Source organism: Aedes albopictus, chromosome 1 (genome assembly GCF_035046485.1).
Source record: "Aedes albopictus strain Foshan chromosome 1, AalbF5, whole genome shotgun sequence".
In the NCBI taxonomy this organism is placed as follows: Eukaryota; Metazoa; Arthropoda; class Insecta; order Diptera; family Culicidae; genus Aedes; species Aedes albopictus.
Genome location: NC_085136.1, coordinates 60,045,980 through 60,060,073, shown reverse-complemented (window position 1 = coordinate 60,060,073; position 14,094 = coordinate 60,045,980). Strand labels below are relative to the sequence as shown.

The window sequence follows — 14,094 nt, the reverse complement described above, 5'->3', positions numbered from 1 at the left end:
CTGACCCCTAGCTCGGATTGGAGGATTGACGATGGATACACGCACAGTAACGATCTGGCGATTCGATACAGGGTGAAACACGGAAGAAGACATCCACAACCGAAGGTCATCGACCGTCATCGGGGATGGATGATCTCGAAATTCGATAAGCCGGCATTTGTGGAGCGATTGGTTATGGAGGGTAACACCGACAATCTACTCAGCGATGATCTAATCGGAACCCTAAACCGTACATGTGACGCCGCAATGCCAAGACAATCCCTAGCCAGGAATGAACGGACTTAGTTATAGCAGCAAATGCCCAAAATAAGTACACCTGCCCAAATGGTACAAAACCCCATTAAGATCAGTGAATGCAGAGTTCGAAGCGATTCGCGTGTATTACTTTAGGAGAGTTCCCACCTCCTCTTAATAACTACTGTATTTCCTACTCCCCGACACCTGTACTATGTATGGATATTCGAAATCGAACAAAAACGCGCTTTTGCTGTTTAAGTTACAATTACAATTCATTTATATAGTTTATATTGAATGTTCGTCCAAGGTGTTATTTTAAAATAACCATTTACGCTAAAGTAACCTTGCTAGGTTACACGTTCTACAAAAAACTGTCGTACATCCATTTCATTATCATAAACCTAAAACTCTTAAGAAAAATGACAACACTACACTGCACTGCGTCCCTCGGGAGCATGCTTTTCACAACATCCGGTTTATATCGAAACACACAACCCCCGCTTCTAATCCTTGGGGTTCTTCTTGTCCTTCTTCTTGCGCTTCTTCTGCTTCTCGTCCCCATGCGATTCCTGCTTCTTTCCGATGCACACCCGACAGTACCAGTCCTCGTTGGAATCGGGCGGAACCTGAATCCCGACGCACACCCAATGGTACCAGGCGTCGCACCCGTCGCATCCGATCATGGGCGTTCCGTCGTCGACGCGGCCACACGCCGGACAAATCCAAACCACGTTGCCATCGGCGTCCTGCACGTTTATGGGGGTGTTCAGGGGAGCGGGAATGGTGACGCCCAGGCTGGCCGAGGCGGACGTCGATTTGGACGACTTCGGTTCCTTCGGGGGCTTCTTGGAGGAATGCGGGGTAGGGTGGTGGTCCGAAGAGGAGGACCCAGATGCGACCGCCGGGGATGGCTTCGGCTGCGGTGGATGGGCGGGAGTTGGCGTGACCGAGAACAGGTCGATTGTGTCCGGAAGGGCCTGAATGCCGCGAGGTCGCGGCTTCGTCGGTTGATCTGTGCCGGAGAAATCCAGCTTGCCAGCCGCTTTGCTCGAGTGGTCGACGGACAGCTTGGGAGCTTTAGCGGATTCGTCGGCGTCTTTGCTTTTGCCCTTACTGCCGGGGGTTTTGAGTTTCGGCGGTCGGGTGAACAGGGCCGATATCCGCGCCAGCTCCGGTGATGCTTCCCGCTTGACTTCCGCTGGTTTGGGTGCGGATTCAGCGGCAGGTTGAGGATGGTGATCCGGAGTTCCGGAGCGGGGTGATGGGGTGTTCGTGGAACCGAGTTTGAGCATCAGCTTCGGAACGGAACCGGACGCGGCGTCCGGGCTGTTGCGGTGCTCCGTTACACTGATGGACGCCGCCGAGGGACCGGAAGTGAACAGATCAGAGTTGGCCGAACTGGACAGATTGAACGAGCTGCGTTGATCGCTGAAGGAGGATTCCAGAGCGGCAGCGGCGGCTCGTTCTTTTTCTTTTCGTTTTTCCTTCTTGAGTTTCTCTTTTTTCTTCTCCTTTTTCTCCTTCCGTCGAATCTGTTCGTGCAGTGCGGCGGCGTCTTCCTGCGGGGCAGCACCTGCTGTGGTTGCGGCGGCGACGGCGGTGAACGATTGCTCCATGGCGCCGTCGGAGAGTTCCTGGTTCATCGAGTGGGATGACCTGAATGGATACAGGGAAGAAAGAAAATTAGATATGGCACAACAAAAATTAAATGAGATTAGGGAGCGGACCTGGTGTGATGGTTAGAACACTTGACTATCACGCCGAGGACCTGGGATCGGATCCCACTCCCGACAAACTCGCAAAATGTGAGTTCTTCCTTCGGAAGGGAAGTAAAGCGTGGGTCCCGAGATGAACTAGCCTAGGGCTAAAAATCTCGTTAATACAGATAAAAAAAAAAAAAATGAGATTATGCATTTAGATCAGATATGTCCGGCAATCCGACCATTCTGAAAAAAATGATGAAAATTCCAAACGAAAGTGGATGAACCTAGGAGTTGAAATTGATCCGGAAGGATTTTCCAGAGATAAGGTCAACGTACCCTTCTATCTTCAGAGCTACCTCTTAGAATTTACTCCAGGATTTCGCACAAAATCTCTTTCAGTGGGGATTCTTCCGGCAATTCTGACCGACACTTCTTCCAGGATTTTTCCTAGTTTTGATCTGTTTTGATGGAGATCCATTCAAGAGTTCTTTCCCAAATGATTTCAATAGGTTTTCCCGGCAATGAAGAGTCCCTCGCAGGATTTCTTCCGGGATTTCCACAAGAATTCTACAGAGGTTTGTACATAGAGTTTTTGCCGGAATACCTCCTGGGATAACTTCGGAATTCCTTGTAAGAATTTGCAGGAAATGTCATTAAGGATGGAAAACCACAAGAACAAGGATGATCTGGAGAGGAACTTCAAGAGAAATCCTGGGAAATTATCTGGTAGAACTTTTGCAGAAGTCACGCAAAAATTTCAGAAGAAACTATTGCAAAATAATTAGAAATTGTCTTAGGGAAGTGACCTATTATCCGTTGTCTGATACCACAGTAGCTGAAACTCCGAACCGGTAGCACAATTCGTTTAGAAATTCGGCTGATGACGACTTAACGTAGATGGTGATCGAACTATAGTTCTACATATATGTAGTTTCACTTCAGGCAAATTTGGAATGTGAAACACTGTTTAGCATTGGCGTAAATAAGGGGGGTCAGCGGGCTTAGCTCCCTCTAGAAACTGAAAAGCCCTTCCTAGAAAATCTCCCTAGAAAATCTGTGAAGCCTCCTAGAATATTGAATATAGCTCTTAAGCCCCTTTTGGAATCCAGTGAAGGCAACACGGGTTCACTCCCAAAGATGAGCAGTTTGTAGTCATGATTGCAGATGGACCATCTTGGTGCCTTCGAATGAGAGGCACATTTGCTGCGTTTCTTGGCGAAATATTTTATTGCGTTGTCTTTTTCCGGCCAAAAATCATTTTTCATTTCATTTCATTTATTTATTTGTACACTTGACCAATACAATATGTTTTTATAAAGATCTAACATTGAGACACGGGAAACCTTACAACAATAACATCAAACAAAATTACATTTAGTGTATATCAGAGACTAACAAGAATCGACGGGGAAGGAAAATAAAATAAAAAAAAAACCTTCGAAAAAACTTATAGAAAGATGGGACAGGAAAGAATATCAATAATATCACAATACTACACGGCCAACTCTTGTAAAAGAGGGTTTACAGAGGAAGAGCAACTCTGCAGGAATTTGGGAACCAGCCTCTGGAACCAGTCGTCGATCCGGTCAACACCGGCAAGCCTGTGAACATCATCCGTCGGATGGAAGGGGCTCAGACCCAGCATCATCTTCAAAAGACGGTTTTGCTTGACTTGTATTTTGTTCCGGTGACACAGTGCACAGTCGAACCAAGAAGGGAATCAAAAAATCATGAATACGTGAGATTGCTTTCAAACTTTCGAAACACTGCGATGGCGGAAACTGCGTAGTATTACTAACGAATCTGGACAAAGTAACAAGAAGAAACGTCAAATTTGTAACAGTAGCTGTCATCCCCATTGTTGAGATGAAAACTCTGTGAAACTGACAACACGGTCTGAAGAAAAGATAGCAGTGAAGAGTATTGTGGATTTAGCACCAAATTGGTGTCGGAAGTAACTTCATTGACTTCCATTGCCTTTTCTATGCGTTAAACATAACGTCGGAAGTAGTGCGCTGTATAGTATTGTCGGGCCGCCACTAAACCGGACGTCGCACAATAAAGTCGCGACGCGACCCAACTCGCGACGTTTTTGAATCATGTCAAAAGTAGTGCGCATCCTTCCCGTTGTTGTCAGCAACACAGCGCACTAGATGCGAAACAGTTGCGACACTTGTGGCCCAAGAAAATGGCATTTTTTGATTGCATGTCTGTCTTGATTCCAACCGGATAGACAATAAATCTGATGCTCTATTCAGCGTACTACTTCCGACGTTATGTTTAACGCATAGGAAAGGCAGCGGAAGTCAATGAAGTTACTTCCGGCACCAATTTAGTGCTAAATCCACAATAAGAGACCTGTAAACAAGTTATATACTACAAAACTGGACACCATGTTCGTATGTTGCTCCAATACCCAATTGTATAACACAAGACACTATTTCACACCGTTTTCAGCCTGAGCCTGATCATACCGAACATAACCGAGGTATATAGGTTTGCTGTTCAGATCTTCTTGGCCTGCGCTGACGTGTTCGTTAAGAATCCCCGAGTGGCTCTGTCATTCCATCCGTGATTTCTCTGGAATACTGTTCAGGTCAAATTGTGGTTCTTCTGGTTCAGTAGTTCTTGGATTCAAGCCCCATTTGTTTAGTAGGATATCCAGTGGGGCTTGAAAAGAAGTTTCGTTTTCTGCCGCATCAGCTGGTTCCGATTCACTATGGCTTCGAAGATGATTATAGTGAGATTAGGTAACGTGTTTGGCTGGCTATTCCCATGCACTCAAACACCTAACCTGCTTCCCAACCCCAACTGTTGTTTTTGAAAACCTTGGGCCAGACTAGGTCCTGTAGGTTGTAGCTTGGCTCTATGTTTGCGGTTGTATTGGCAATATTGCTTGCTTTGTTCCATTTTGTGAAACGATGTTGGAGGTTTGAGCAAGTCTAGCGATGTCCGAAGGGATTCCAAAACATACGAACAGTGGCGTCGCGTAACCTCACTTTTTACCTGTGCACCGACCCTAAAACTCGCAATTGCAGGGGATTTATGATCGAAATCGAAATACAAATGAGTGAAAGCAGTTATTTTCGTCATTTTTCAATTATTACAAGCAAATTTGTTCAAAAAATTCAAGAATTTATACTTGGTGCACAGGTAAAAAGTGAGGTTACGCGACGCCACTGCATACGAATATTCTTTGACACATTTCCAACTTTGCAGATGTTGTGATTCGACGAGTTGGGATTACTTCGGGATTACTTCCGGAAGACATCGACTAGGACAAGGTAATACCAATCGTCGGCTCGCCCGACAAAATCGATGAAGTCATTGCCAGGGTTTTTGAGGTGCCGTGCCAATCGGCGCCTTGCAGTTGCGGGTAATCAAGCATGCTGTTGCTGTTTCTGAAAAGCTTACGGTAGTACTGAGTGACTGATCTCTAGATTTTCTTCGTCGTGGGTATTCTCTAGTGTATCTCGGTTCCACGTTGAGGAATCGTTGAATGACCATAGGGGATGGTTGCTAAGCTCTAACGAAGATACGCCACGAGATGCACAATCACGTAGGATTTTCGTGCGCCAAGTGTTTTCTAGGCAGGTGTTCCACTTGCGTTGCGAGGATGGCCAGATAGCCTCTAAAATTCGATGGTGGAATGCGTTTAGGCGTACTGTTCGATTTGGAATCTTCCGAGTGGTGTTGCCACTTGCTGCATGAGCATCGCAAACAGTTCAGCTGCGTTGAGCTCCAGATGTCGGACCTTCGTTTTCACCGCGAGCTAGGTTACATGAACATCTTCGTTCTTGTACTTGTTGTTGGACTTGTTCCAGTAGATGCAGATCCTCATTAACCTCTATCCAGTTGAGATCGTCGAGTCAGCATTTTTGGTAGAGGATTTTCACTCGCATGATCGCAAATAAGAACCATCCAAATAGGTCGAATAGTTTCACCGAGTCCGACAACAGCTGGTGTTTCGTGTTCGGCCCGTCGATTGGCATAATTCAAGGCATGGTCGATCACTTTGAACGTGAAAACAGCCTCGGTTGAAAGCCAGTGTAGGGTTCCGAGCCATTTGGGCAGTTGTTGGTATTTTGGGAAGTTTTTCGCTACAACACAGTCAATTCAAAACCAATTGACTTAAATTATACAGATACTTTAGGTATCTCACTACGTTCCAAAAATTGCATCAATTAATTCCAAATTGACTGAGTTATAGCAGAAAAGTGTCCAAAATAGAAGCCTTGCCGAGATGATTCAACTTCTCTATAACAGGCGCCTTCATAGTGTTTTGTTCGTCCGCAGGAAATGGATCGACATCGAGGTATTGATGGCGTCCGATAATGATCCCAGTACTTCAGGCTAGTTTGAACTCCATTTACGAAGGATAAACCCAGGTTCCCCAAGAATCTCGTTGATTTACGCTATGAGCTGTATTGCTTTTTCCGCCGAATTCGCACCTGATGTTGGATCATTAACATAGGTATCTTTCACAACTCGTTTCGCTGCTGCCGTATGCTTCTGATGCATGCTGATTCGTATCGTATGCTTCTGCTGCCTTGTGCAGCGCTGGGACCGCAAAGAACCCTGAATTCTTCATCCCGTAGGTAACGGTTAAGAGAAGCAAATGTTGGGATTGGTTTATCGGGTGAGTCTTACCATAAGTTGCGCATGTGGTCGGTGTCACCAGGGTGTACTAGCACTTGGCGATACATCTTCTAGATGTCCGCTATAAAGATCACCAGGTACGATCGGAATCGCAGCAACACGTCGAACAGATCTGCGTTGATGTTCGGAGCATCCAGTAAACTATCGTTGAGACGACCCATCGAACACAACCCGGAGTGTGGTGGTGCCGCTGTCTTCTTTAATCACTTCATGGTGCGGCAGATAGTTCTTGATATTCCCGCATGGACGCCATATCGCTGCTTGGAATCGCTGTCATTCTCGAATCGACGTTCCATGCGTCTCAATCGCCTGGTGGCGGCGACCAGAGTGTTTCCCAACTTGAGCTTCGAGTCATCCAGTGGCAAACGGACGATGAAGAGACCTTCCTGCGAGCGTATGAGAGCGGAATTGAAACCTTCAACCACCCTTTGTTCATCCTTGGTGAGCTGCTGTGGAGTTCCTGATCATCCCAGAAATACTGCAGCGTCCGGTCGTTGTCAATCTCTTGGTTCAGATTGATGCCCGAGTTGTAGGTATGAACAAATTCCTGTTTGGCGAGCATACCTGCGACCTTTTATCCGAAAATGAAACGTTGTACTACAGGAGTTTCGTAATGGTTTTTGACCTGCCATGATTCAAATACCGACAGGAAGACATTGGCACATTGGACTCGCTGAATCACTGGCACGACAGGGTTGCCGTCAGTTTTCTTAGAACGTAGGCTTGAGTGGTTAGCTTGATTTTATCCTAGAAGAGCAATGATAACACCAGCCTGACCTTGCCGGCTGTGTGGCCAACGACCTCTGCGTTGACGCTGGTGATCTCCAGTGTAGCGTTGCTACGTCTCAACTCAAGATGCTTTACCTACATCATTTCCTTGAAGCGGTCACAGTGCTTGGCCGCTTAGAAAGGCTTTGCATGTCTCGAACATTGGACATCGACATCGAAGATTTTCTGCGCTCACAAAGACCGTGTTTTTTTGACCTTCTCCAAAAGTAGGTGGATGAGAACCTTGAGCCGACGGATGACATCGTCGGATGTGGCCACCAACTTCTGCAGCCCGGATACAGTTGACGTAGAATGGTTGGTCGATGAACTCTCGAACCAACCAGGGCAAACGCGGTATACTTTTTCTTGTTGTAGTGAGTCTCAAGTGTTTCCCAGGCTTCTTTGTAAAAGGCGTTGCTGATAGGGAACGAACTGACCATTTTCTTCGCCTTGCCGTCCAAGTACAATGGCAGGTAGTACATCTTCAGCGAATCCTTAAGGTCTTTTCTGCTTTGGATGGTGCTCACGAATAGGTCTTTGAAAGAATGCCAGAACTTCCGTTCTCCTTTGGTACATGATCAATGCTTGCTGAGTCTCGACGAGAGCTCCGATGGCATCTCTCAGGTCATTAGCTAAAAATCCTGACGGAATTCTAGCGAGAACCAAAGCAGGATTTCTTAGAGGAATCCCAGCAGAAATTTTTAAATGAATCCCAACCGGAACTTTCCTGAAGGAATCCCTTGAACAAATTTTTGCATAGATTTATGGAGAAATTTGGAGTAGTCCAAAACGGACTTCGTAGAGAAATTCCAGCAGATATTCCTGAAGGATTTTCGAGAAGGATTGACGTTTAATCTTGCTCAAAAAAAGCTAACAAATTCGAGTCATTATTGTTACTGTAACCATTCCCCGGTACTCACCTGGGCCTCTCCCGGTCGCGATCCTTGCTCTTGTTCTTGTCTTTCTTATCCTTCTTCTTCTTGACCTTGCCCTCCTTGCCTTCCTTCAGCTTCTTGTCCTTTTTGTGTTCCTTGTTTTTGCTGCGCTTTTCGGATTTGTCCTTCTGGCTTCCGACGACGGAAGGCTTAGTGCCAGATCCGCCGGACGATTGCGGCGGCGAAATGCCCATTGCCGCCATGGTCACCGTGGACTGACTGTTGGTGTCGGAATCCGTCTCGATGACGATGGTTTCGCCGGGGGTGATGGGCGGTACGGTGGGCGAGGCAGCCGCAAGGGTTGGGAGGTGTTGGGGTTGTGGGGGGATTGTGGTAGGGGTTGGGGTCTGCGGTGGGGGGTGATGCGATGGGATTATTGTGGTGGGTGTCGAGGACATGGGGAGGTCTTTCTGTGGGTAGATGGGGGGTTCTTGGGGGAATTTGGGCTGCTGGTGCGCCGCTGGAGGTTGAGGGATGATCGAGGACGGGACGGTTGGGTTCTGGTGAATGACGTTGGACTTGATCGAGAGGTTGAGGGATTGCTCCTGGGGGAAGTGTTCCTTGACCATCGGCGAGATTTGGTTCTTCTTGCGAGAGGAGCTGCCGGCGGATGGTGGGGGTGGAACGGGATCGATTTGCAGGGATGGTGGCACCAACGGGGCGACGTTGCAGGTGCTCTTCTGCAGATCGAGCGGGGTGTGGGCCAGTTTGGTTTCCGGATCCAGGTTGTCGAAGTCCATGGAGGGAGCTTTTGTGGGACGCGGATTTGGAAGTAGTTTGCTAATGTCAAACCGTGGCGGCAGCGTAGGCATTCCGAATCCTGGCGGAAGGAATGACTGGGCCGGATTAAACGGGTTGAAGAGAGGGTTTTCCGGGATGAGACCGGGGCCGGATGGGAGCGGGAACATTCCAAACATTCCGGGATTACGCAGTTGGGGTGCGAGGAAGCCCGGCGGCATCGGAGGCATGGCCAGTTTGTTGAAGACGTCCTGCATGGGCGATTTCTTGTCGATTGGTCCGGGACCGGATGGAGCCGGTGGGAACTGCTGAAACTGTTGCAGAAGTTTGAGTTCTTCCAGGAGACCGGTAGCAGCTTTTGCCTTCTTGGAAGCGGCCGTTTCCTTGGGCTGTTTTGGTTGCCGAGGTTTCTTTTTCTTTTCCTCCTTAACCGGAGGGGGAGGAAGGCCAAAGTTGGGAAAGTCGCCAAAGAGTGGACCAGGTCCGGCTCCAAATTTGCCGGAATCGCTCATCCAGGAGGCGGACGAGCTTGAACTGGATGGCATTTTGATGTCCGGCGTTTTCGGCAGGTTGGAGGGAGTCTTAGGCGGAGAAAACTCTCGGAACGATCCGGAATGACCCAAACCGCCGGAATGGTCGCTCGGAGTCATGCCCATGTTGAAGCCCATGTCCGGCGAGGACAGTGTGTCCTGGAAGGACATTCCGGAGCCGGACGTTTTGGGAGCTCGCTTCCTGCCCATCGGAGTCACCGGGAATTGGGGCTGATGGGGAGGGCTTTTGTCGTCGTCGATGACGATGATGGGACCTTGTGGTGGAGGCTGAGGGGGAGCTTCCTTTTTGGCCACCTTCTTGAAGATGTTCAGTTTGTGTTTCTCGGGAGAGGCATGCATCGGCGGAATCGAGGAAGGACCCGGCGCCGGAGTGATTTCCAGACTCGGATGGAGTTTCTGGAGCATGTCCAGCTGGGATTGGGCGACGTTGTCCGGGAACTTGGGCTGCTGGTGCGGAGGCAGGGTCGACTGAAGTTGTTTTTGTGGGGGGAATAGCGGTGATTGAAAGAGTCCTGGGAGGGGCTTCTTTCCCGGGGGAGCGAGCATATCCAGGATGTTCTGGGCATTGAGGGGGCCTCCCTGGAATTGTGCCAGCTGTTCCATGTACTGGCGCTCCATCTGCTTCTTTGTCATCTTAGTACGCTTGGGTTTGGGCGGTTTCGGCGGTGTGACCTTATTCACCAATGGCGCAGGAAGGGGAAGCGGAGGCATCGTTTGATCTGGTGGGAAAATGGCGCCAACATCCATGCCCGGATTAGGAATCATTGGCGGAAGCTGAGCTTTCTGCTTCGGTTCCTTCTTCTTTCGAGGTGCTTTCTCCTTCTTCGGTTTGGGAAGCGGAGCGACCGGAACAACCGGTGGCGGAACTAGCGGCTTCTCCAGTTCAATCGGTAGCGGTGGTTTGACATCCGGAACCGGCATTGGAGGTTTTGGAGGAAGCTCCACTGGGGTCGAAAGTGGTTTAATGTCCTCTGTGATTGATGAAACCGGTGCAGGTAGCGACGGAGAAGCTTCCAATTGCTCCTGGGGAGGGATCGTGGGAGTTGGTGGCCTGCTCTTCGCTTCCTTCTCCTTGTCTGCACTATCCTTCTTCTTGTCCACCTTCTTCTCTTTCTTTTCCTTCTTCTCCTTCTCAACGGGCTTTTTCTTAGCCTTCTTTCCGAACTTTTCATCGATCTTCGCCACCGGTAAAACAGTGGACACCGGCGCCGGTGGTGGCGGTGGGGGAGGCTTCGGCTTCTCTTCCGGAATTTCCGGCGGCTTCGAATCCGGCAACCTGCCCTCCCGGGCCGGTGAAATAAAACCCGACGTGGTCATAATCACGCTGCTAATCTCCCTGGTCGGTCTTCTCTCATCCGAAAGCGTCTTGGACTTCTTAGCATCCCCTGCAATGCCTCCTTCTCCGACTGGCCCATCCAGCGGCCTCTTGAACGTGACCACTTCCTCACTCTGACTAGCATCCATGACGGCCACTTTCTCCGCTCCGACCTCCTCCATCTTTTCCACAACCTCTCCGATGTCCGGCTTCACATCATCCTGATCCACCTCGCCGGATTCCGCTTCCACCCCCATCATCATCATCTGGCGGCGTCGTTCCTCTTCCTCCTGCTCTTCTTCCGAATCCACCAGCATCGGCGGCATATGCTCCGGAATGTGCACCGGCCTGGTCAGCGTCTCTTTGCTGCCCGGTTTCATAAAGTTCAAATGACTGTCCTTCGGCAGCGGATACTTCGGAACCTCAAACGGCCGCTCGATCGGATCCACGTACTCCAAATACTCCTGCATTTCCGTCAGATTCATACCCATCTCTCTGCATGCCAGCGCCACGTCGTCCAAATTGGGATCCGTCCGGTTGTACAGCTCCGCGTACCGATGCGTCACCTTCGTGATGTCCCGCAGGTACTGGTCCAGGATGTCGATCATCAACTCCATCGGAGTCGACTGGATCGAGTGCCATCCGATCGTCTGGCAGATCTGCGCCACCACCACCTTCAACAGCTGGTGCGTGTAGCGTTCCGACATCCTGAAAATCAACGATATTAGCATCAAAATTAGAAAAACTACAAAGAAAACCGATTATTCGGCACTACCTTGTTTTTGTTTATCACGGCGATTGAAAACACTGAAAAATCTAGCGGGACTTGCACTTTCCCCAACACCCACCCCACCACTCACAAACACAAACACGCAATCAGCGACTTTCTTCTCTTTTTGTTATTTATGCCCCCGCGCGCAGCCGAAAAAAAGGGAAATCCACGACTGATTGTGCAGAAAACAGCCCGACGGGCGCATAACTTTCAATTTAACTTTTCCGGACCATAATTGCACATTTTGCACCGAATTCCACTTGCACCGTACGTAACGAACCCGGCACTAGCGAACGACACCACTTTTCGTCACTTTTGAACCGAAATTTACCCAGAAAATCGCGATTAACTTTTATCCAATACGGCACACGACTCGGACAGTGATGAGGCGTTCATCGATGATTCGCCATTTTCCCTTTTTCCTCGGGGACTTTCTTTTTGTGGGATGCTTTCGCGTGTTGACGTTTTTCTACGTTTTGACGTTTCGCTTTCACGCACAGTTCGTGCGAGGGGTAGGACGCGACTCGGGCACCCAATCTAGTACTGCACTGTTTATCGCAAACCGACAAAAGGTGCAAAAAGAGCGCGCGCAAAATTTCCATCAGCTGCCGCGACGACGATCATCCCAGAAACATTCGGAAAAGCCGCAAAGTTCTAGTTCTAGTTTCCGCAGTAGTTAATCTCGATTCCAATAAAAAATGCCCCGAATTGTTCGTCGTCGCACCGCCACGGCCGCCTCATCAGCAGTGGCAAGTAATGTGCCCGAGGAAAGTAAAGAAAATTGCACTCCCCCACGGCGGGGTCGTCCGCCACGAAGAAAACTGGACAGCACTCCGAAGGAGGAAGAGAAAGAGGAGCAGGAGGAGGACGTGGAAGTTTCGCCTCGGAAGCGGGCCAAAGGACGAGTTCCGGCGGAGAAGGAAGCGGCAAGCGTGGCGGCTGTGGGATGCCTTCCGGAGCGGGAACGCGAAACCGAACAGCTGGCGAGTTTCGTGGAAGGTGTTCTGGCGAGTGGGGGTTCCGGCAGTGTGTACATCAGCGGTCCACCCGGGACGGGGAAAACGGCCACCCTGACGAGGATCATCAGCGATGCAAAGCTGGGACAGAAATTGAAGATGGTGTATGTGAACTGCACGTCGATTGGAGCGGCCGGAGGAATTTACAAGAAGATTTGCGAAGGGCTGAACTTATCCGTCGGAGGAACCACGGAGAAGGCCCACCTAGCGGCCGTTGAGGCGTTTTTGAAGAAGAAGCACAAAACGGTCATGTTGGTGTTGGACGAAATCGATCAGCTGGCGAGCAGTAAGCAAACCGTGCTCTATAACATCTTCGAGTGGCCGGCCAGACAAGGATCCAATCTCATCCTCGTGGGAATCGCCAATGCGTTAGATCTAACCGATCGTCTACTGTCCCGACTGCAAGCAAGATGTGAGCTAAAACCGCACCTGATCCAGTTCCTACCGTACTCGAAGCAACAGCTGGTAAACATCCTGCGGAACAACCTCCAGCAGAATCAGAAATCCGAGATGTTCAACGACGCCGCCCTGCAGCTGTTGGCGGCCAAAGTCGCTTCCACTTCGGGCGATGCTCGCCGAGCCCTTCTACTGACCCGGACTCTGGTCGAGTCCACAGACAACGAGCACCGCCAGGAAAAGAAATCCCACCCAAATCAAGCCCAATCCCCGCCGAAAGCCGTCCAAATCCGGTCGGTCGTCAGCACCCTGAACCAGGTCTACGGAACGACCCAAACCATGACCGACGACGAAGCCTTCCCGCTGCAGCAGAAGCTTCTGGTCTGCGCCCTACTCCTCATCCTCAAAGCGAGCAAAAACAAAGACATCACCGTCGGCAAGCTGCATCAGGTCTACAAATCCGTTTGCGCCAAGCGAAATCTCCTCTCGGTGGACCAGGCCGAGTTCAGCAATCTCTGCTCGCTGGTGGAAACCCGGGGCATCCTGCGGCTGCAAGGTAAGAAAGAACCGCGGCTGAACCGCGTCCAGCTGCAGTGGGACGAACAGGAGGTGCACAATGCGCTCAACGATAAGCAACTGATTGCCAGCGTGCTCAGCGACACGTCCTGTGTCAAGTGAGCCGGTGATAATTTTTATCGAATAAGTTTTTTTTTCTTATGAACTGGCGTTTTAATTTATTTTGACTGCTTTTTAATCCTAAGACCAAACAATAAACTATTGATATTAGACGAGGCGTTACGTTTTTCCGTCCGAAAAGAGCATTGCTTATGTAAGTAAGCCATGGAATTAGAGCATTTTAGATCCATCAAAGAAGTCGCTTTCTTTCAGTTCATGCTGTTTCAGTCAAGAAAAGTAGGCCGTTAGTAGGGATTACAAGCAACTACCTAACTTGATCGCAATAACAGTCATTGCTTGACCTTCTGCATAAAACGTAAATCATGACC

The 14,094-nt window shown here is 49.4% G+C and overlaps 2 protein-coding genes across 2 annotated transcripts; one reads left to right on the top strand and one right to left on the bottom strand.

The window, feature by feature from the left end:
- Positions 1-490: 490 nt before the first annotated feature.
- LOC109427539 (transcription initiation factor TFIID subunit 3) lies at positions 491-12,059 on the bottom strand. Its single transcript, XM_019703104.3, has 3 exons — positions 11,682-12,059; positions 8,288-11,614; positions 491-1,893 (listed from the first exon to the last, which is right to left on the bottom strand). The coding sequence occupies exons 2-3, from the start codon at positions 11,611-11,613 to the stop codon at positions 741-743; spliced, it is 4,479 nt and encodes a 1,492-aa protein (XP_019558649.3). The 5' UTR covers position 11,614; positions 11,682-12,059; the 3' UTR covers positions 491-740.
- Positions 12,060-12,222: 163 nt separating this feature from the next.
- Positions 12,223-13,873, top strand: LOC109427538 (cell division control protein 6 homolog). Its single transcript, XM_019703103.3, has one exon. It carries the CDS (start codon positions 12,377-12,379, stop codon positions 13,766-13,768), a length of 1,392 nt encoding a protein of 463 aa, XP_019558648.3. The 5' UTR covers positions 12,223-12,376; the 3' UTR covers positions 13,769-13,873.
- The last annotated feature ends 221 nt before the right edge of the window (positions 13,874-14,094 follow it).